At 31.6% G+C, this 21822-nt stretch overlaps 6 protein-coding genes across 6 annotated transcripts; 2 read left to right on the top strand and 4 right to left on the bottom strand.

Moving 5' to 3' along the window:
- Positions 1-136: 136 nt before the first annotated feature.
- On the bottom strand, positions 137-1445 carry LOC106716745 (glutathione S-transferase 1). Its single transcript, XM_014510328.2, has 3 exons — positions 953-1445; positions 613-780; positions 137-308 (listed from the first exon to the last, which is right to left on the bottom strand). Exons 1-3 carry the CDS (start codon positions 1295-1297, stop codon positions 174-176), a joined length of 648 nt encoding a protein of 215 aa, XP_014365814.2. The 5' UTR covers positions 1298-1445; the 3' UTR covers positions 137-173.
- Positions 1446-1650: 205 nt separating this feature from the next.
- Positions 1651-3235, bottom strand: LOC106716744 (glutathione S-transferase 1). Its single transcript, XM_014510327.2, has 3 exons — positions 2805-3235; positions 2542-2709; positions 1651-1810 (listed from the first exon to the last, which is right to left on the bottom strand). The coding sequence occupies exons 1-3, from the start codon at positions 3147-3149 to the stop codon at positions 1673-1675; spliced, it is 651 nt and encodes a 216-aa protein (XP_014365813.2). The 5' UTR covers positions 3150-3235; the 3' UTR covers positions 1651-1672.
- A 2108-nt stretch (positions 3236-5343) lies between these two features.
- LOC106716743 (glutathione S-transferase 1) lies at positions 5344-6409 on the bottom strand. The gene is made up of 3 exons (XM_014510325.2): positions 5993-6409; positions 5761-5928; positions 5344-5482 (listed from the first exon to the last, which is right to left on the bottom strand). Exons 1-3 carry the CDS (start codon positions 6335-6337, stop codon positions 5345-5347), a joined length of 651 nt encoding a protein of 216 aa, XP_014365811.2. The 5' UTR covers positions 6338-6409; the 3' UTR covers position 5344.
- A 632-nt stretch (positions 6410-7041) lies between these two features.
- LOC106716742 (zinc finger protein 135) lies at positions 7042-9174 on the top strand. The gene is made up of 5 exons (XM_014510324.2): positions 7042-7225; positions 7317-7690; positions 7853-7970; positions 8384-8541; positions 8886-9174. The coding sequence occupies exons 1-5, from the start codon at positions 7094-7096 to the stop codon at positions 9157-9159; spliced, it is 1056 nt and encodes a 351-aa protein (XP_014365810.2). The 5' UTR covers positions 7042-7093; the 3' UTR covers positions 9160-9174.
- A 261-nt stretch (positions 9175-9435) lies between these two features.
- Positions 9436-11145, top strand: LOC106716748 (cyclin-dependent kinases regulatory subunit). Its single transcript, XM_014510331.2, has 3 exons — positions 9436-9791; positions 10351-10478; positions 10876-11145. The coding sequence occupies exons 1-3, from the start codon at positions 9733-9735 to the stop codon at positions 10929-10931; spliced, it is 243 nt and encodes an 80-aa protein (XP_014365817.1). The 5' UTR covers positions 9436-9732; the 3' UTR covers positions 10932-11145.
- Positions 11146-13692: 2547 nt separating this feature from the next.
- On the bottom strand, positions 13693-14810 carry LOC106716641 (STAGA complex 65 subunit gamma). Its single transcript, XM_014510195.2, has one exon. It carries the CDS (start codon positions 14662-14664, stop codon positions 13693-13695), a length of 972 nt encoding a protein of 323 aa, XP_014365681.1. The 5' UTR covers positions 14665-14810.
- Between the last annotated feature and the right edge of the window lie 7012 nt (positions 14811-21822).

Below are 21822 nucleotides of genomic sequence, written 5' to 3'. Positions count from 1 at the left end.
AACAGTTTGAATGTAAAAGTGTATAAAATATATAATATTAAGACATTTATGTTATAAAAAATATAAATCTTGTATTTTTTTGTAATATCACTTCAATTGTTTTAACAAAAATATGATTTAAAAAATTTCACCATAATATATATATTTTTTAAATACGTGATTCAAGATTTTTATTAATTAAGATTCTTTCTAACAGCTTCTCCAAACAATTTAGCACCTTCTTCACTTTCTGTATAACCAGGTAAATCTGCACACTGTTTTAACCATCTCTGAATGTTTGGAAATTGTGTAATGTCCCAACCTACAGCCTGAAAAAGAAGAATTTAACAAATCCTAAAAACCTAAGTCTTAAAAACTGAGTATTTTAAATTTTTCCATTTATGGAAAGGCTAATTAAAAAATAAATGCTCATTATCTTCCACTAATGGGAAGATGTCTAAATGCCCTACAAAGAAACATTTTTTATGTGGATATAAATAAAATTATATTCACCATGTCAAGTTTAAATACTGTAAAAAATAAATTTCTAGAAAAATGCCCATGGTCATCGGTGATTTCTTTTTATTAACAATCCCACAGCTCATTTGCCCCCAATTCATAAAAAAAACTTACCAATATAGCTGACACAGATGCATAAATAGAAGTGTCTGCAATTGTACAATTTTCACCTGCAACCCACTTAGAGCCCTCTAGAAACTTATCAAGGAAACCCAGTGTACCATTCAAGTCATCTTTTAATGCTTTTGATATTTCTTTTACACCTTGGTACAGAATTGGGTACTGAAATTAAGCAAATTCATGGAACTGTCAGACATCTATATAAAAATAAATAGAATTTAAAGCAGATTCTGTAAAAGCAGTTATTGTTAATGGATACTAAAGATCATTAATAACAGTATCGGTAAGCACTTGTTAGTATTTTACGCATTCAAAGGAATTTTCTAAAACATACGCATATCGCTCTTATCTTCACGTAAAGAAATGAACTATCAAAATATAATCTTTGGTTAACTAAGGCTCGTCGTTTAAGATCTTTTGGGTATAGTGAGTCGTCTTTCCCATATTTGTCCGCCAAATAACATGCAATAGCCCGACTCTCCCAGAGAATAAAACCTTCGTCGTCCAGGGTAGGAACGCAATGTTGAGGATTTATTTTCAGAAAACTTTCTTTGAACTGTTCCTTCTTGAATAAATCAATAATTTCAATTTCTATCGGAGCTCCAATTACTTTGGCCGCTAAACAAGCACCGCGCGAAGGAGCACTTAATGGAAAATGATATAACTTCACAGGAGACATGTTAGAAAATAAATAACAATTTACAACTGAACACAAAGTATCTCGAGTCACAAGTACAGAAAGTTGAAATTGGAAAAAGAAAGTTTATTTTGTTGGTGACAATAAACGTGAAACGTCAAATCAAACTTGTTTACTTTAAACTTGTTTTCCTGCGAGAGCGTACGAGTGTTGAGAAGAAAAACGAACACAAGACCACGAACATTTGTGGCGCGGTATTCAAACAAGCCCGCCATTTTTTGCGTTTCGCACACTTTGCCCATTTACTTACTTGAACATTTTTTTTTCAAATAATAAATAACATTTAAAAGATTGAAAACATTTAATGGAAAAATAGGAATAAAACATTGTATCGTTTTGTTATAATAGCGAAAAACTTCACTGCTTCAAATTTTTCTTCACAAGATCTCCATAGATTTTTGCTCCTTCTTTAATCTCTTCATAACCAGGTAAATTAGAGCAGTTTTTAAGCCACCGTTGGATATTCGGAAAATACGATAAATCCCAACCCGCTGCCTAAAAAATAAGTACCTGATTAATCAATGTTGATTAACCTAAGCAAAAAAAGATGCAGTCTTCAGTCATTACACGAAGCGCAGAAGTTGCTACTGAGGAGCTCTACTCTACTTTTTTTTTAATATTTATTATACTGTGTCTTCGCGTAGCATTTTTAATGACTTGGGCTAATTATTTTACTTAAAAATCATAAAATTAAAACAAAACATTTCATCCTCTATTACCTGTTGTTATTTTGCACCACTGAGGGTAAAACTTTGATATGTTATATCAAACTAGCTTTTACCCGCGACTCCGTCCGCGCGGAATAAAAAATAGAAAACGGGGTAAAAAATATCCTATGTCCGTTTCCTGGTTCTAAGCTACCTGCCCACCAATTTTCAGTCAAATCGATTTAGCCGTTCTTGAGTTATAAATAGTGTAACTAACACGACTTTCTTTTATATATATAGATAGATTCATGGCCTAAAAAATAAATTTCAAGCTTCTAACTGTAAAAATGACAATTCCTCTACTTAAGACTCCACCCCACTTTCAACCTTTACAACCTTTTTTGGCGTTAAAAAATAGCCTGTCCCTTCTCAGGCTCCAGACTACCTGTGTGTGTACCAAATTTAATTCGGTTCAGTATTTTTGGCATGAAAGCGAGATAAACATTAAACAGACAGTGTTACTTCTGCATTTATAATATTAAATAAGGGCTTTTTAATTTAATGTTCATATCAACTTACAAATATTCCAGACATGGAGGCAAAGATCGTTGTGTCCGCTATAGTTACATGTTCACCGGCAACCCATTCGTTGTTCTCCAAATACTTGTCCAAAACCGACAAAGATGCATTAAAGTCATCTCGCAAATTCTCTTTTATTTCATTTTCAATATTAAATATTATAGGATGCTAGAATACGTATAAAAATTAAGTTACATTGTATAATATTTATTAGTTTGAAATCGTTCAATTTATAAAACAATAAATAATAAAGGCATACATACACATATAGCTCGCATTTTCACAAGCAAAGTCGAACAATCAAAATACATTCGTTGATTTACAATAGCTCGCTTTTTAATGTCTTTAGGATAAATTGAGTCATCAGTTCCGTATTTATCCGCCAAATAACAAGCTATTGCCCGACTCTCCGAAAGTATAAAACCATCGTCATCAAGGGTGGGTACACAGTGTTGTGGGTTTATCTTCAAATAAGCCTCACTAAATTGCTCTCTTTTCATTAAATCCACAATTTCTATTTGTAAGGGTACACCGACTAGTCTTGCAGCCATCAATGCTATTCTGGCTGGGCCACTTGCAGGATAATAATATAGCTTAATTGAAGACATTTTCGTTACTTATTTATTGAACACGATGGACTTTCCACTTGTCTTGCAGTGAAACCTAATAAATTGACTGTAAAGGTAATCTTATCTACACATTTATCTGAACGATGTGGCATTTCAAATCTGCCTAAAAATGGTGACTTTATCAAATTTAATTTATTAAATGCAGCATTATTATAATGCAACTTGGCCGATTTTCAACTAACTAAATTATCAAGCGACTAGTAGTTCAATTAATCAAGTTATCAGTCGTTCGATTATTCAAGCGCCAATAGTAAATTAATAAAGCGACCGGTCGCTCAATTTATTAAACGGCCAGTCGTAAGATTTGTCAAGCGATCTGTTAATGATCTATCAAAAGTTAATCTTATCTTACTAATATTATAAATACGAATGTTCAGATGGATGGATGGGTGTTTGTTACAAGGTATCTCCAGAACGGCTGCATGGATGTAGAACATACTCTGGAAGAATGCATATGCAATAGGCAAGGCATACAATTACGTTTTTTTTTAATTCCGCGCGGATGGAGTCGCGGGCGACAGCTTCTATACTATGTACATTTATCTACGGAAATAAATATGTTAAAAAATTCAGAATCCTTTTAGTAAATATATTTAATTAAAATATAAAAACAATTTCATGATTGCTTAAAGCACAATACTTGTATAAAAACTTATAGCATTTCTTGCATTTTTATTTTAATTATAATATATGATTGTAAATCTTTCTTTGTAAAAACTTTTTACAGTATCCTTCATAAAATTAATATAGTACATTTCCACAGGTGGGCACAGTTAATCGAAAAGTTAACTTCGTTAATCGTTAATTCGTTAATTAAAAATTTAACTTCGTTAATCGTTAAAGCGTTAAATTCTCGAAAATTTAACGCAAGTTAAAGTTAATCGTTAACAGTTAACCATACCAAAATTATACATACTACTTTAACACTTATGGTGGTGACACTTGTTTGAAATATTAGTTTGATTATTTTAATTATGAAAATTAATTTTTATTATTTTAAAATTAATTTTTATTAATATGAAAATTATTTTTTATTAATATGAAAATTAATTTTTATTAATATAAAAATTAATCTTAATTCTATAAGACATTAGTATTGGAGACAAGTATGAATTCATTATAGTATATTTCATTACGAGTACGGAAAGCCTGTCATTGCAAAGTGTTCCGACAAATATCTACCCGACCCTAGGCGCAGCCGAAGGTGAGGGTTGACAGTTGGCACAAGTTGTAATGACAGTTCCGCCCATGTACTAAACAACTATTTTTAATACAGTTGCGAAAAAAATGAAGCAATTTAATATAATAATAAAAACACAATAAACTCAACTAACTAAAATGTTTGGAAAATGGCGCCAACCGTAAAAGAATACAAACAGAGATTTTTTTTGTTTTCTTCACCCATTCTGGGTAGGCAAGGGAAACTATGCCCAGACAGCGAAGTCTTCGGTAGATTATTTTTATTGATATGAAATTTAATGAGATGAAATAAAATGAAACCAACCTAATTCATTGAATCAAATCATTAAATCTTATATTGTAATAAATTAGGAGCTTCTTTTTAGAAATATTTGCATGAATCATAAAAACTTCGTGGTTGGCTTTTTCTTTTTAATAGACATTATTTTGAGTGTTGGGAAAGAGAACGCACGAGTTTGGAAAAGCTAAAGAAAAAGTACGAGTAAAAAAGTGTTCTTAATACAGTTGCTTAAAAAGTGGCGTATTGCAGGGACGAAGAGCGTTCGGAATGTGGGCTATTACATACTCGTGATTTTATAGACTCGTTATGAATTATACTATTTTGAACCTTCTTTTGATTTTGTCCTGTTGGTCACGTCTTTCCCGGACGCTCTGATGCATCACACTTGCACGCGAACTTCACATATATCAATTATCAACTCGTTCGTTCACCATTCGAGTCGCCGACAGTCGCCCAACATAGCTGAACTTACGAGCGTGGCGTGGCGCGTAATTTAAACAAAATGACACCACGTCTCCAAGTTTCTAATTTAACGATTAACGGACTTTTATTAACGGAAGTTGAGTTTAACGGAAGTTAACAAAAGCGTTAACACTTTTTGAAGTTAACTTAAAAGTTAATCCGTTAAGCAAAATGTTAACTTCGTTAATTAACGATTAACGGATTAACGAGTTAATGCCCAGCTCTGTACATTTCATTGTTTTAGATTCTTTTTTACAGCTTCTGCAAATATTTTAGCACCTTTTTCATTTTCTTCATAACCAGGTAAACTAGAACAATCTTTGAGCCAACGTTGGATATTCGGAAAAGAGGATAAATCCCAACCTATTGCCTGAAAAAAAGTGAAATTATTAAATAAAAAATATAAAGACAGAAAACTATAACCACTAGTTATCAAAATCCTAAGAATTTGTTAGCAAAAACAATTGCAAAGTTATATATTAACTCTTTTTTTGCATCTCAGATTTGAAAAAAGAATAATTAATGTTTTTCATGTATATTTCAATAACAGAATAAAAAAAAAGTTCTATATTCTATATATTCTCTATATTAATATCTTATTTATCAATTTATCTCCCAATTGTAAGATTTATTTGAATATCAACTTACAAATATTCCAGACATAGAGGCATAAATGGTTGTGTCTGCAATAGTTACATGTTCACCGGCAACCCACTTGCTATTCTCCAAATACTTATCCAAAATCGACAAAGATGCGTTAAAATCATCTCGCAGGTTCTCTTTTATTTCTGTTTCACCTTTGTATATTATAGGGTACTAAAAAAAATGAAGCTGGTTATAAAAGGTTAAAATTAAAAAAAAAAAGTGTTTGGATACATACACAAATAGCTCTCATCTTAATAACTAAATTCGAACAATCAAAATACAGTCGTTGATTGACAATAGCTCGCTTTTTAGGGTCTTTAGGATAAATTGTGTCATTAGTTCCATATTTATCCGCTAAATAACATGCTATTGCGCGACTTTCCGAAAGTATAAAACCATCATCATCAAGAGTGGGTACACAGTGTAGTGGGTTTATCTTTAAATACGCGTCACTATATTGCTCTTTCTTCATTAAATCCACTATTTCTAATTGTATAGGTACTCCGACCAATCTCGCAGCCATAAGTGCAATTCTGGCTGCACCACTTGCCGGAAAATAGTAAAGCTTTATTGTAGACATTTTACTTTTTAATAAAAAAATTCACTTTTAAAAAAATAACTGCAAACCGATCAACGAGTTATAAACGTAATGAATAATTGTAATTTTTTTGTGTCAATATTTATTTAACTTAAGATACCGAAGTATATCTTTCTTTTTATTGCACATCGCGTGATGAACGGTTTTTAACCTACTTTAACTTAATTGGTAGGGTTGGGTAGATTCAATATTTTGCATTTTTCTACCGATTTACCAATCGTTTGTTTTAACCTACATAATTATAGCTTATTTAATTTTTAACAATATATTTCATTTCAACTAAACATAAGAAGTAAAGAGCAATTAGGATTAAACAGAGATATATTATATCGTTTGAAATTTAATGGTCTAAGAAAATACATTATGGATATTAATTTTTTTTTGATTTAAATTTATCAATAAAAATGATATTTTATATTACCTGTTTTCTCTTCCCTTGCCACAATTTGTGCTCTCTCTATCGCTCTCTCAGCACTGAGTGCCAAGTCAGAAGTCTTATCGTTTCATATTTTTTATAGGGAAAACATTTTAGATTCCTAAAATTATTAAGATACACTTTAAAATATAGTGAGTTAAAGATATATTAGCTCTTAAAAAGATATGTATCTTTTTATCACTCACTCACTCATTCATCTCTAGTGTCAATGTCATTTATAAAATTTTTAATCACAGTTTGTGGTGTGGTTGTTAATAAACAAAATAAGAAACTTTTCTGAAACTCAGTTATTATAACTGGTTATGAAAATATATAAAAATATAATGGATGAAAAATGTAGAATTTGCTTACAGAGAGGATCGCTTTTATGTATTTTTGGCGTTAAAGGATCATTAAAATTATCTTCAAAAATTATGTCTATCGCTAATGTTAAAGTAAGTTTACATCGCACTATATTTTTCATACATAAACGTTAGATCTGTAAGAACATTCGATTTTTTAAATTGCTAATAAAAATATTTTTAGATATGCCCCAATGATGGGTTACCGTCAACAATATGTAAAACATGCACAGAAAAGGTTGATAAATGTATTGAATTTATTGAATTGTGTGAAAAATCAGATTATATTTTACGATCAAATATTAAGAGTTTTGAAAAATCAGAGGTAAATAAAGAACAGGATTATGATACAGAAAACAATCCTGATTATAGTAATTCTGAACTTGAAAATGATTATATCTGCAAAAACCTAAGCTTTAGTGCACAAGAAAGACCTATTGATGGCATTGGTAATGAAAAGGATATAAGCTTAGAAAACACCTCAGATATCTCAAAAACTGAAAACAGAGAATCTCAGAAACAACAATGTTTTAAATGTGGAAAGGTAATGTCCTCGAGGTGGGTATTGAAATAAACACCCATTAAAATTTATATATTAACTCCTAGAACATAAATATCATTGAAAATAACCTTTCAATGATTGAAAAAATAAGAACAAAATGTTATTGTGGTTTTTATATTTGTAGTTTATTACATTGATTTGATATTTTTCAATTTCAGATTTCGTTTGAAAACGCACTTACAGACGCACACTGGAGAGCGGCCTTATTCTTGTCCTCATTGCAACAAAAACTTTTCATTAGCACAAAATTTGAAGGTCCACCTCAGGACACATACGGTACATATTTTTCCTCCTCATAATTTAAATTTTATTTAGAAAATAGTAAAACTTATGACTGTTGTATTGATACTAATTAAAATCATGGCTAAATTCAATGTGTAAGTCTGTTATATCTACAAAATCTTTCATAAGTTAAGTGTTAAAGAGGTTAAAGTGTAATCTTAAAACCTGCAAATATATTTACAATATATATAAAAGAAAGTCGTGATAGTTATATTATTTATAACTCAAGATCAAACTGATTTAGCTGAAAATTGATGGGGAGGTAGCTTAGAACTAGGAGACGGACATAGGAACTTTTTTATTTTGTGTGCATTTTTTTTTATCCGCGCGGACTAAGTCGCGGGTAAAAGCTATTTTACAATACCTTTTAGATAAATAATATATATATATTTTTTTCATTGAAACAGGGAGAAAAACCTTTCAGTTGTACAATATGTGGTGAGGCATTCGCACATTCTGCAGGCCTTACGGTGCATAGACGTAAACATACTGGTCAGAAGCCATACCAATGCATCTTGTGTCCACGTAACTTTCGTACTGTTGGCCACTTGCAGTATCATATAAGGTAATTGTCATTTGTATATTATCAGATTTTACGTAGTAGACATAGAGAAAAGTAGCCATTACATTGTCACAAGTAAAAGATGAGTAAGAGAAGAGACTAAATATACTATGTCTATGTCTTATGAGTTCCTCCGTCTGTCTTATGAGACTTATCCATGTATCAACAAACCATCAACCATCAGCTTTCATATAAATGTGAAATTAGCTCTCATTGTTTAATATTTAAAAAAAAACAATCACGCAAATAAACCCGAGGGGTAGACAGAGAGATTATTTGTGAATAAAAGTTGAAAGATGAAATCCGCTAAGATTAAAAAAATTGATTAATTCGATTTCTGGTTTTAGGAGACATACTGGAGCAAAGAATTTCGAATGTACAACATGTGGGAGAGCTTTTATAACGCAAAGCGATTTGAAAAGACACTCGATAACACACTCGGGAGAAAAACCCCACGTATGCTGTTATTGCGGTATGCGCCTCACCCGTGCCTCGCATCTTAAAAGGCACATACGATTTATTCATAATAACGAAAAAAAGACACAATCTGAACTTCCTACAGGAGGAAATGAAATACAGAAGGTTGCCTATAGTACTATAAGCGTGGAAAACAATGAATAAAAAGTATATATGTACAGTTTTTTAATTATTTCATTTACGAGTCATGTTTTACGCGCAAGATTCTTTTCGTTTTTACGAAAGTAATCCGTTCCTAGTTTTGGTTTGCGTTCTTAAAGGAAAGCTGTGTGAGACTTCCATGGTATTTGCGATTCCTTTTATATTTGTCCTAGCTTAAAGTGGAATTAATTATTAAAAATGGGCGTCTACTGTAGAAACAGTAGACAAAATTCTACGTTTTTTTGGCTATGACCTTACAATTTGGTAGTTTCGTTGTCAAATGGTCACACTCAATGTTCTTGTCTACTCTTTGATTCTCACAATAACTTCATATACTGGCAACAATGACGCGTTTAAATTTTGAAATTCGTTACCAACGAATCTTTTGTTATAAAATTGTGTGACTGAAATGCAAATGTGACTTCAAAGTTGTGCAGTTAATTGGAACGATTGCTGTTTTATTTCTAGTGATTGTTTTTCCAGACTTTCTAACCAAATCGTTTTAAGATTTCCAATACCTATCGTGCTTGTTATTACCTTAATCAACCCAGAAAGTATAAACGATAGTTGTTAACAATGCCGGCCCGTGATATTTATTATTCCGACAAATATTATGACGATGAGTTCGAATACAGGTAATTATTTAATCATACTAACGTATTTAAGTACAATTATGTAATTCGCTCATTCAAATGTATGCATTTTAAACAACTACTACATTAATTGCTGTATTTACATTTACGTTGGTCCTGTATATTTTAGATAATACATTTGTCATTTTACACAAAGCCGTCGTAACAAACAATATTAAACACTTGCTCACAATGGAAATATATAGATTCTCATTTCGTTACAGTTTAAAATTGTTCGCTTTAGCGTTTTGTCCGAATCTATAAATCTTAAAGTTTAATAATAACACGCTGTCAAGCGTCGTATCATAAATTCTTGAGTTCATTTTTCCGATTCAGATATTGATATAAATTTAATTTCCATAAACAAATATATTTACAAAATGTCAACACATATTTTAGAGACACTTAAGCAATGTGACTGAAGTGCTTCTTATTACAGCAAATTATTCCGTAATAAAGTAAAGCTTAAGGTATAACATTTGATAACAACATTATACCTTGTTATGGAGCAATATATAATTTAATTTATATAGTGTACAGATTTTATTTTTACATATTACAGACATGTTGTACTACCAAAGGACATGGTGAAGCTGGTGCCCAAGAACCATCTTATGTCTGAGCAGGAATGGCGCAATATTGGAGTGCAACAGAGTCAAGGATGGGTGCATTATATGACACATCAACCAGGTAAATTACACTGTTTAAAAGATCTTTTGCTCAAGGGCACAGGTTATGATTTTATTTTCTGAGTCCATGTTTGCACTGATGGATGCCAAGTATGCCCTATGAAAGTAGAGAAAAGCACATGCATTGTTTGTCTCATCTCTGCTTTTCTTTATGTATAACTAGCTTATACCTGCGACTCCGTCCGCGCGGAATAAAAAATAGAAAACGGGGTAAAAATTATCCTATGTCCGTTTCCTGGTTCTAAGCTACCTGCCCACCAATTTTCAGTCAAATCGATTCAGCCGTTCTTGAGTTATAAATAGTGTAACTAACACGACTTTCTTTTATATATATAGATACCTAGCTAACATAAGGGGTCTTTACATGTTATAATTATATATATATTGGTTTATTCCAGAACCTCACATCTTATTGTTCCGAAGGAAGATAACCACACAGCAGAAGAAGACTTAAAGTTTTGGTTAATTTAGATTTGTACAGTCATTGATGTGTATTAGATTTTAAACTTTAAATATAAGATGGATTATAAGAAACTTCATAGAGAATCAGGGTCAGGATACTTAAGAAGGATGTTTTGTCATAATTGAATACTATTTGGTTGTTATAGTAGGTTAAACATCAAGTAATAATGATTTTTATATTCTCTAATGTCAATTAGGCATTAAAATCTAACATATCTTGTTATAGTAAATTCATAAAATATTTTATGCCCATGAATATTGCTGCATAAATAAGTTAAGGCTGTGTCAATCTTTTTAGCAGCTTAAGGTTATTTTACTCTTTGCAGTACGCCTCTGCCCACATCCTTTTAAACTCTTTGAGCAGTGATTGTGTGAAGTTCTGATCAGTCAAGATGTGTTATAAAATTAATAACATACTTAAGTTTTCGAATTTACTTTATTTTGCTATCATACCTAAAACTACTGGATAGATTTTAGATTTAGTTGGTTAGCATACTTTGAAAAAATTAAGTTTGTTCAAATGTTAATTTCTTTTGGTTTATTATGGGTTTAATGATCTTCATTCCTTAATATAGATTGTTTTAAGTTAGTCATTAATTTAAGAAGTCCAGTGCCTTACATGACAATAATGAATTAATTATAGCTTATATAAATTTTATTCTGAATGTTCCTTTCTCAAATTATAGCTTGTAAATATGGTTGTTTTAAATTTTAACATATTTCAAATTGTGTTCTGTTTCATCTTCTTTTATGAATGTACATGAATTGTAATTTTTATTCTAGGATATTTCCTAAAATATTAATCTTTATGCAGTGAATAGACATCTAGATTTTTGCAGCATAGATTTTTTGGCTTATATTTAACCAACAATTGTAATGGCTTTTAACTTTACGTTTAGTGATTGGAAAAAATGTGTATCCATATTAAATTCTTATCTACTTTTACATATAAAATCTACATAAAAGCATCACAATACTATTTAACTATTGGGATACTGTACCTTTATTGAAAATTTAATTTGATTCTTTATTTTAACATAATAATTAATGGCTGGTTTATAATACGCCAGTTCAACATAACAATATGATTTGCTAGTTTCTATTGTTATTTCTTGTCACTTTGTGCTTGTGTCATGTGCACTTTACCGATTTGGTTTACTTAGCTTAATTTCTACTCGAAGGTTGTCTGTCAGAGATCGCTGCTTAGCGATAAGATCACCTTTTGGGAAAATCCTCATGTACTTTTTTTGTAACTCCATGATAGTGCAAAGTATATTTGTATAATGCTCAAAATCAATGGCATAATGTAAACACCAACTGGCGCCAGTGAGGCAATACATGACTAACTGTTATAAATTATAGTGGAGACAACATATTCTGTAATGCAGCAAATTTAAACTGTTAATATAATACTTAATATTTCAAAGATATATAAATACGAAAGAAGTGTATCACCGTCTCAAAGGCCGGCAACACATCTGCGATTCCTCTGTAATTGCAAATGTCCATAGGCGTCGATGAACACCTTGGTGTTCCCGATGCTTGTTTGCCGTCTTCTCTTATAAAAAAAAATACTTGATATATCAAAGATTGTTTTGAAAATTTAAAAAATAATATGCATCCTTATTGAAGAAGATTCTCGTTTAATAAATAAAATATAAAGTAGTAATGTAAATTATGTTTGTTACAATTTTTTTTTAATAGTAATGTTTGTTACTACTGCATGTGTAAGATTTGGCAATAATTTATTAAAAAAATATGTAATCGAATTTTTCTCATATATTTTTAGGATTCAACATGTAGACGCACTGGAATGAATGTTTTACTTATAATGTTAATAATAATTAAATTTGGATATCTTTAATATTAAATTGTGTATATAATGTATGTAGCAGAATATTGCAGTAAATAATTTTGTCAAACTTTGTGTTTTGAAAATCACAATCGGATAAATTATTTGGTGCTAAAAACTTCTTTTATTTCCCATACAAATTTCCATAACACTATTCATATAACAAACTTGCCTGACAAGTTCACTTTATATGTAAAAATTTGATAAATATGTTAACAATAAGTAGAATCAGTGAGGGAAGAGCCCTTCACTATCCCACAATGTTTACAATATTGTGGTAAACTTTATTAAGAAAATATAACTCTAAGATTTGGGCATTGGCTAGCAGTTGCCCGCGAGAAATAAAAAATGTAGTTATAAATATAGACTATGCCATCTGGAGATAGGATAGCTTCCAACAGTGAAAGAATTTTTCAAATCAGTTTCAGTAGTTTTGAAGTCTCTTCAATGGAAACAATCGGATCTTTCCTTCTAATATTGGTATAGATGTGTTAACTATATCAAATAATAAAAGATTACATTTCATTGGAATATTGTACTCTCAGTGTCATCTAATAAAACCAATAACAAAATAATACATATATATCTAATTAGTAAGCTGTAAGCGAAGTCGTGCACAACTTTGTCCGCGCCGTATTAAAAAAACTTAATTAGTAGCCTATGTGTTTTTCCAGACTAATTTCTATATCCATGCCAAATTTCATCCAGATCCATTGAGGTGTTCTGGAGATACCTTCAAACAAACATCTCATCCATCCATATATATATACAATAATCTATACATTAAAAGATATTATTTTTAATCATATTTTACCAATTATGATTTGCTAGTTCTAATAAAGCACCACTTTTAGCTAGTATTATTCAAATAAAAGATCTCTTAAAACATATTTTAAAACATTTATTTTCGTTTTTTTCTTGCACCAGGTGACAGAGATGATATTTTAACTGTTTCAGGTTGTGAGAAATCAATGTGGTCTACTCTAATGTCATCTGATGTAACAGCCTCCAAAATATCCAGTCCTTGTAACTGATCTTGCTCTAAGCTTTGTAACATTTGAAAACCAGGCTCTAGTGAAGGTGTGAATGCATCATCTAGTGCTGCTGGGAAATGTAACTCTGGCACTTCCTCCAGTGGTTGAGCGAGCTCTCCTAAAGCCAAAGCCTCACATTGTATTTTTAAATCATCACATGTTCTCTTAATCTTAGCATGGTATTTGATTACTCGATTTTGATAAAACTCATGGAGGTTACCAACATTCAGATCTGCAAAAACTTTAGCCATCACATCAGGAAAACCAGACTTTATACCACTCGCTTCTCTATCTACAATGGTTCTCATAAGTTTGCACATATTGTTCAAGTAAAGATCCAAGGCATCTGCCATTGCATTCAAGGCTGTATTGGTACAGGTTGCAATGCCTATATGGCCGAGGGCGATAGCGGCGCATTGGCGTAACGCACGCTTATGACTTTCAGGTGTGAACGGTGTAATAACCGGTCCTTTACCACGAGAAAATTCACAATACTCTTTTTGAAGAAAGTTTATAGGTGGTTTGGATTCATGTTCTAATTCTGTGCTTAGTTCTGGAGGAGGCGTTGGTAAGCTCATTACGTCTAGACGAGCACCTTCGAAAACTGCATTTTCAGTTTGTTCTAATATAGCTGTTAGTTGCCTGGAGTATGCATGCAATTGAATAGTATGAGTTATTAAATTCGCTTTTGGTAGTTCTATGGGTGAGGATTTGACAGTAATCGGTATTTCTGGAATATTTTGCATGCCCAATTCTATAATGGGATTAAAGTTGACAGTCTGTTGTATGGTATCATCGTTGTCGTCGTCTTCAAATTCTCCCCACAGTTTTTTTGACATTTTAATTACACTATTAATAAAAACACTGTTTAACACAAAGAAATAAATTAATATTTGCAAAACAACTTACAAGTGTTTTTGTATGTTCATTTCACACGTAATGAAAATAATGAAATAAAATAAATATTTGAAATTCTTGTGCTTTGTATTTAAGTTTGTTGTTATTTCTATTCTTCTACTTGTCAGCTGTCAGTCAAAGTCGATGTGTCAATTTTTTTTTTTTTTTTTAATTTTATGACCTGGTAACATAGACCTTTAGGTCACATCTTATTTGGAAAGTGTTCATTACTTTGGAGTCACTACACTTCACTTCACTAAGATTCGTCGTTTAAATTGTTTGAATTGTATTTTTAATGTAGTTATAAATGGGTTTATATGTTTTTGGATCTTGAAGTAAAATGTTAAGTGGCGGTGGGCGGGAGGAAGAAATACACTTAAATGCATTGGTAACACTAAGTTCACTAGCCAGCACAAGTCTTTGAATTAGGAAACTTTGGCAATCGAAAATAATGTGGTGGATCGTTCCTTCTTCTGCTTGACAGTAAATACATTGGTCGTTTGTAACAATGCCTAGTCTTGCTAGGTGTGACGGCGCAGTATTATGGCCAAATCTCAATCTGTTTATTGTTGTAATGAAATCACGACTTTCATTAGTTTTAAATCTGTCATACCATGGTTTAACAGGTAGGCTATCTTGGATACTTCCATACCATTTTCCCTTGTTTTCTTGGTCTTTCTTCCACATTTCGGTCCATAAAGTATAAATGTTTTCCTTAACATTTACATAATAATCGGTAAAAGGAACGGATAATAAGTCTGTAGCGTCAATACTGTTTATAGCTTTACAGGCAGCTTTGTCAGCGTTTTCGTTGCCGGTTATGCCTTTATGTGAAGGCACCCACATAAAAGCTATATTTACATTCATAAGATAATATTTATACAATAGTTCTTTTATATTATACAAGATGTAATTGGTTTTGTAATTTACAGAAACATTACTTAGACTCTTAATCAAGCTTAAAGAATCAGTTATTATTAAAAAATATTTACAGTTATTAAATACAGAAATTCGCAGTAAGGCCTGATAAACAGCATAAGCCTCTGCAGTAAAGATGGAACAAGATTCATTTAAAACAAAGCTCTGAGAAAACCCAGCCTTTGAATCATAAAGAGCTGCATGAACATGGTTATCCCCTTTGCTACCATCAGTATATATAGTATAATATGTATTATTTTGTGACAAAAACTGCATCATATCAGAATTATTATTAATTGAACTTGAGATAATATTTACAGGATGTAAAATGGAGTGATAACTGTTAGAGTAACATGGCCAAAGGGACTGTTTACAGGTCTTTTTATAATTATTATCTATTTCCATATATATTAGAGATAAAGGGGGTGCATATTTGTTAACAAGTGTCATTCCTTCTAATAATGAAGGAGGAGTAATGTGTAAGTAGGGTGCAATTTTTTTAACTATTTGGATATTATTAGAAGATAGTAATTTGAGGCAGTATCTGTGAGCAAGTAAGAGTCGTCTCAAGTTTAATGGCATAACTTTTGTCTCAACTTCCATGGCCCTTATGGGAGTTGAGCACATTGCACCAGATATTATTCTCAAAGCTTTGTTCTGTAATACATCAAGTTTATTTACATGTGGGCTATTCAAATAAGCTAGAGAGCTATAATCAAAATGACTTCTTACAATCGATTTGTATATTAAAGACAGAATCTTGGGGTCTGCACCCCATGATACTCCAGCAAGGCATTTCATGACATTTAAACCTCTTAAAGCATTTTTGGAAATGTGATTAATATGCAATTCAAAATTTAATTTCTGGTCTATTATTATTCCTAAAAACTTTTTGCTGGATATCCTGTTTATAATTTCACCATTATAAATGACATTATACATTGGTGTATCCTTGCTGAAGATCATAACATTGCTCTTTGATGGGTTAATTTTTAAATGTAAAATGTTATTGTAATAGTGGAACAATTGAGATAAAGCAATATTAATACTGTCTATTGCTACTTGTAAATTATAACTACTACTGTACAAAACAATGTCGTCTGCAAATTGTAAAATATTTACATTATTATTTTCAGTATCTATAAATTTACATATTTCACTTGTATAAATATTATACAATAATGGGGATAAGGTAGCACCTTGCATTGTGCCTTTTGAGGCAGTTTTTGGACCATATAACATATTATTGTATTTAACATAAACTGTCCTTTCATTCAAGAAATCATATATCCATTTGCAGAGTTGTCCGGGTATTCCTAACCCTGACATAACTTTCACAAGTATACCAGGATCTATACTGTCAAAGGCACCTTGAACATCGAGGAATATACAAACAGTATGTAAGTTTTTTTCTTTTCCATGTTTCAGATCAGATATTAAAGAGATGAAACTATCAGCACAGCTACGCCCTCTTCTAAAGCCATACTGAACATTGGGAATGATGTTATTAGCTTCAACATACCAGTCAAGACGGACTTTTATCATTGTTTCAAAAATTTTGCCAAGACATGAAGATAAGGAGATTGGTCTATATGAGCTAGCAAGTTCCGGTGCTTTGTCTGGTTTGAGAATTGGAATAACACACTGTGTTTTCCACGCCTGTGGAATACAGTTGTTAAGCCAAAGTAGATTTAGGATATCTAGAAATAATTTTTGAACCGATTCATCTAGATTTTTAATCAGTAGGTAAGGGTAGTCATCCATACCAGGTGTTGTATTACGCCTAGATTGTAAACTTATTCTAAACTCTGTCCATGTAAAGGGTTCTAATAAAAATTTTGAATTTTGATTGTAATTATTTAAATTAAAATAAATATTCAGGTTACTAGTTTCACTTAAATTACTATTATCGGTTAAGTTATCCAAAAATGAGGGAATAAATTCATCTCTATATGACCTATTGCCAGTTTTAACACCTTTAAACATTTTAAGTAAATTCCAAATCTTACTAATGGGTGTTGTTCTACTAAAAGTATTAGTTAGATTATTCCAACCAATTTTTTTCTGCTCTGCTATCGTTCTTTTTTTCTGTGCATCCTTTTTTTTATAGTTAATATAATTCTCCATGGACGGTACATTTCTATATAATTTTAAAGCATTATAAGATGCAATAACACTTTGTTCACAAATATCATTCCACCACGGTGATGGCAATCTGCTTTTGAAACTGTTGGATTTTATAAGTTTAGGAATCGTCATAGTTTTTAATGTATCCAAATGAGAGCAGAAAGCATTATATGTTAATATAGGGTCATCTGAATTAAGGATAAATTTATCGAAAACTGTTTTGGAAAGAGTGTTGTATTTAGTCCAATCTGCCTTTTTATATAAAAATCTGTCTACTGGTGAACCAATGTAATATTTATCAATAGCTAAGGATATTTCTGTTATTGTAGGGAAATGATAACTTCCCATTGCATTGTCATGGATAGACCACTCACACACAGATGCAAGACTAGCACTGATGAAGCTAACATCAATAGCAGAAGGATTTTGTCTGGGGCGGTTGACAGTTGTAAATCTACCATCATTTAAAATACATAAATCTAAGTCGTCAATAATATTAAATAAGGTATGGCCTCGACTTTTACTAGATAAACAACCAAATGCTATATGATGAGCATTAAAGTCACCACTTACAAATATTGGTTTTGGGAGATTATTAATTATACTATGTAATCTATTTAATCTGATGTGACGACTAGTAGGCGGACAATAAACACAAAGAACAGTCAAATTACCACTTACCGTTGATAAAGATAGAGCAGCAGTTTGAATGTCCTCATAGAATCTAGTGTTAATAATATTGTACTTGAGGTATGGCTTAATTAATATTGCCACACCATTATGACTATTGTTTGAATTTCTGTTATAAATATTGTAACCTGGTATTTTAAATTTGTTATCTTTGAACCAAGTTTCGTTAAGTAGGCATATATCAATGTTTTGTTGTTGTAAGAATTGAATGAGCAAAGGTTTTTTACTATTGGCACTTTGAATGTTATACTGAGCAATACGTAACTTAGACTGTGTAGGACCTAGATCCATTATTTTAGATTTTTAATTAAGATATCTTTAATTGTTTTCAATGTAGTAGGTGAATTATCACCCCTATTGCCAAGCTCCACCAATGTCTGTACAAGGGCCATAAGTACATCATTGTTGGAGACAATTTGATTTTTAATATTTTCTACAGGCAATAAATCTTGTTTATTAACATTATCTACATGTGTATTTACAGGCTTATTTACAGAATTATATACAGGTTTATTTACAGAGTTATTTACACTATTATATACAGGTGTTTTTGATGTTGGAAGTGGGGGAAAGTCATTGTTATTCATTTGCTTAGTTGAAGTAGCACTTGCATAAGTAATTTTAGTTCTTTTTTCCATAATTTTCTTCATTTTAACTGGACATACTTTTGAAATTGCAAGATGAGGTCCGCTGCAATTTGTACAACAAATTTCAGTGGGCCTGTCACATTCCTTATATAAGTGCTCACCTCCACAAATTGAACATCTTTGTTTACCGTTACAGATTTTAGCTGAGTGATTAAACTTGAAACATTTGAAACATTGTTGCAATGGTGGTATATATTCAAAAACCCTATAAGAGAATAAGTCGTATTGAACATTATCTGGTAGAATATTAGACAGAAAAGTAATGCTTACAGTTTGTAAAGGAACATACTCATTTCCTACTTTTTTTGAAAATCTTCTGATTGCGATAATTTCATATTTTGACGATAGCCTACTGTATAACTCTTTATTTGATATGTTAGCTGGTACAAATCTTATAATTCCTGTCTTTTCAATCTGTGCAGCAGGAATGAAAGCTTTCATTTCGTATTTATTTAGGAAAGATGAATTGTTAATAAAGTTATTTGCTGTATTATACTGCTTAAAAATAACTGCAATTTTATTGGCATTCACTCGTTGAATTGCCGTCACACCTTTAATTTCATTTGCAAAAATGTGGTTTAAATAAGTGGGGCTCTTGTTGCCCAGTCTGTCTTTATTGATTGCTTCGACAAATACTTTGAATTCAGTATTAACAGAATTCTCTGGATATAGTCTTTTATAATTTGGCTTAAAAAACGGTAAATAAGAGTCATTACGCTCACCGCCACCGCCAATGTCCATCTTGGGGTCACCACCACCACGACCCTTAACGCGAAGGCGTTTATGTGATGAGGTGGGCGGGTTATCCCCGCCCCCCTCATTACCCTCCATTTCTAAGGGTCACTACTTCTAATTTCTACTGTTTACACTTAATTTTAAGGAAAAAATAATCAAATAGGTATTAAAATGAAAAAAAAAAAATCGAACAACGCGCGCTCTTTTTGGAGTTCCCGCCAAAAGTCTTTCCGATGTGTCAAAGTCAAAGAGGATCAAAGAGTAAACTAGTTAATGTGGAACTTTCCTGTCAAATTAAACAGATTATTTATTTATTTTCTTTTCACGAAAAATATTTTTGTCTGAATTTTTTTCCTTTATAAAAATATTAATATTTCAATTAATAAAAACTATTTCTACGAACAAAGGTGCAAATAAAAAAGCGTAAATTTGACTTTGAATTCTTAGAATAAAATAGAGAGGTCCAGTCCATATAGCCACATATGGGAATGTTAGGTGGACGATAAGGATCCTGACACCACAAGGCATCAGACCGAGAGGCTGACCATGTGCGAGATGGTCAGATCAAACGAGATCGAGGCGGTCAGGGGTTCCGGATGGCTATAGGTGGTAAATGATAGAAAGTATAAGGAATGCTTAGAGGTGGCTTTTCCGACCAGAATCATAATAACAGAAAATGTAATCATCACATCTTTTATAAAGATAATTCTTACTAAATATTATATATGCGAATGTTAGGATGGATGGATGGATGGATGTTTGTTTAAAAGTATCTCCAGAACGGTTCAACAGATTTCGATAAAATTTGGCATAGATGTAATAATATATAATAGATATATAATCATAATATGATAATAGATGTAGATCATAGATAGTCTGGAAGAACACATAGGCTACTTAATATGTTTTTATTTTAAGTCCGCGCGGACGTAGTCTCTGGCGACTGCTAATAATTAAATAAGCATTTATTTGACTTGAAATTAGACCTGTAGAGCTGGGAGCCCCCTGAAATTCTCAATGATAAATTAGGGAGCCAAAAAAAGACAATATTACAGATTCTCTATAAACGCATGTTATTACGTTAACACTTTTCCATCGTCTCTGTTTTTTTTTTTTTTAATTTATATCCCTTTAATAAATTGTTATCCTCTGATAAATTTATTTTATAATCATTCCCTCAGACAGGCAGTGTTTATGGGGGTTGTCTAGGGGTTACCCCCCCCTAACACTAACCTAAATTTGAAAAAATTTGCGGTCTAAGAAAAAAAAATACAGCAAGGTAATTTTAATTTAGGCATTAAGTTTTTGTTTGAAGTAATTGTCATATTTGAACACAGTTGAAGTAGGAAAACTCCAAAATAATATAATTTTGCGGAAATTGTATAAAACAGCGTTTATGTTAACTAGATCCGACATTAAATAGGTATTAACAATGTCGTCGGATGTAATAATTGTTGAGTTTTGCCCAACTAACGCCCGCGCGTTTAAGGTCGTCATAATTTGTGTTAATTATTTTTAATCTATGTGCAGAGAGATCGCGCTGGGGCATTATTTACAGGACGCGGGTTTGTACAGCGCAGTACATCTATACATATTAATAAAATTGGAGTTTCTGTATGTAATATCGAGGAAAAAAACTCATTTCGTAAATTGCTGCGCATTGTCGATATACAAATTGTTATAAGAAAAGATAATACCCAATTAATTAGGCTTCATTCGACTAAAATTACAAGTACAATTAAATGATAAAATGACACAACACGTCAACAAGCAATCAATTTTTAAAATTATTGTTTGTCTGAGTGTCTGTATGTAAGTCCACAAGGCCGCGTTAACTCCAGGTAAACTCCGGAAAGGCTGGACGGTTTTGATGGGACTTTGACGGGAAGGTAGCTGATGCACGCGGGCATGTTTAGACTTTTTTTTAAATTCTGCGTTAACGAAGTCACGGACGGCCGCTAGTATATGATACATATGATTATG

Source organism: Papilio machaon, chromosome 16, assembly GCF_912999745.1.
Source record: "Papilio machaon chromosome 16, ilPapMach1.1, whole genome shotgun sequence".
NCBI lineage: Eukaryota > Metazoa > Arthropoda > Insecta > Lepidoptera > Papilionidae > Papilio > Papilio machaon.
The sequence above is the reverse complement of the archived record's forward strand: the minus strand, read 5'-3'. Positions and strand labels throughout refer to the sequence as shown.

What these genes read in the sequence shown, in the direction of transcription:
- LOC106716748 (XM_014510331.2), top strand. Translation starts at nt 9,733, where the DNA reads ATGCCGGCCCGTGATATTTATTATTCCGACAAATATTATGACGATGAG. An exon ending in GACGATGAGTTCGAATACAG is followed by an intron (nt 9,792 to 10,350) that starts GTAATTATTTAA and finishes TACATATTACAG; the next exon opens with ACATGTTGTACTACCAAAGG. An exon ending in TTATATGACACATCAACCAG is followed by an intron (nt 10,479 to 10,875) that starts GTAAATTACACT and finishes GGTTTATTCCAG; the next exon opens with AACCTCACATCTTATTGTTC.
- LOC106716743 (XM_014510325.2), bottom strand. Translation starts at nt 6,337, where the DNA reads ATGTCTACAATAAAGCTTTACTATTTTCCGGCAAGTGGTGCAGCCAGA. An exon ending in TTAAGATGAGAGCTATTTGT is followed by an intron (nt 5,929 to 5,992) that starts GTATGTATCCAA and finishes CATTTTTTTTAG; the next exon opens with TACCCTATAATATACAAAGG. An exon ending in CCTCTATGTCTGGAATATTT is followed by an intron (nt 5,483 to 5,760) that starts GTAAGTTGATAT and finishes ACTTTTTTTCAG; the next exon opens with GCAATAGGTTGGGATTTATC.
- LOC106716744 (XM_014510327.2), bottom strand. Translation starts at nt 3,149, where the DNA reads ATGTCTTCAATTAAGCTATATTATTATCCTGCAAGTGGCCCAGCCAGA. An exon ending in TGAAAATGCGAGCTATATGT is followed by an intron (nt 2,710 to 2,804) that starts GTATGTATGCCT and finishes TACGTATTCTAG; the next exon opens with CATCCTATAATATTTAATAT. An exon ending in CCTCCATGTCTGGAATATTT is followed by an intron (nt 1,811 to 2,541) that starts GTAAGTTGATAT and finishes CTTATTTTTTAG; the next exon opens with GCAGCGGGTTGGGATTTATC.
- LOC106716745 (XM_014510328.2), bottom strand. Translation starts at nt 1,297, where the DNA reads ATGTCTCCTGTGAAGTTATATCATTTTCCATTAAGTGCTCCTTCGCGC. An exon ending in TGAAGATAAGAGCGATATGC is followed by an intron (nt 781 to 952) that starts GTATGTTTTAGA and finishes GCTTAATTTCAG; the next exon opens with TACCCAATTCTGTACCAAGG. An exon ending in CATCTGTGTCAGCTATATTG is followed by an intron (nt 309 to 612) that starts GTAAGTTTTTTT and finishes CTTCTTTTTCAG; the next exon opens with GCTGTAGGTTGGGACATTAC.
- LOC106716641 (XM_014510195.2), bottom strand. Translation starts at nt 14,664, where the DNA reads ATGTCAAAAAAACTGTGGGGAGAATTTGAAGACGACGACAACGATGAT.
- LOC106716742 (XM_014510324.2), top strand. Translation starts at nt 7,094, where the DNA reads ATGAAAATATATAAAAATATAATGGATGAAAAATGTAGAATTTGCTTA. An exon ending in TGTCTATCGCTAATGTTAAA is followed by an intron (nt 7,226 to 7,316) that starts GTAAGTTTACAT and finishes AAATATTTTTAG; the next exon opens with ATATGCCCCAATGATGGGTT. An exon ending in GGAAAGGTAATGTCCTCGAG is followed by an intron (nt 7,691 to 7,852) that starts GTGGGTATTGAA and finishes TTTCAATTTCAG; the next exon opens with ATTTCGTTTGAAAACGCACT.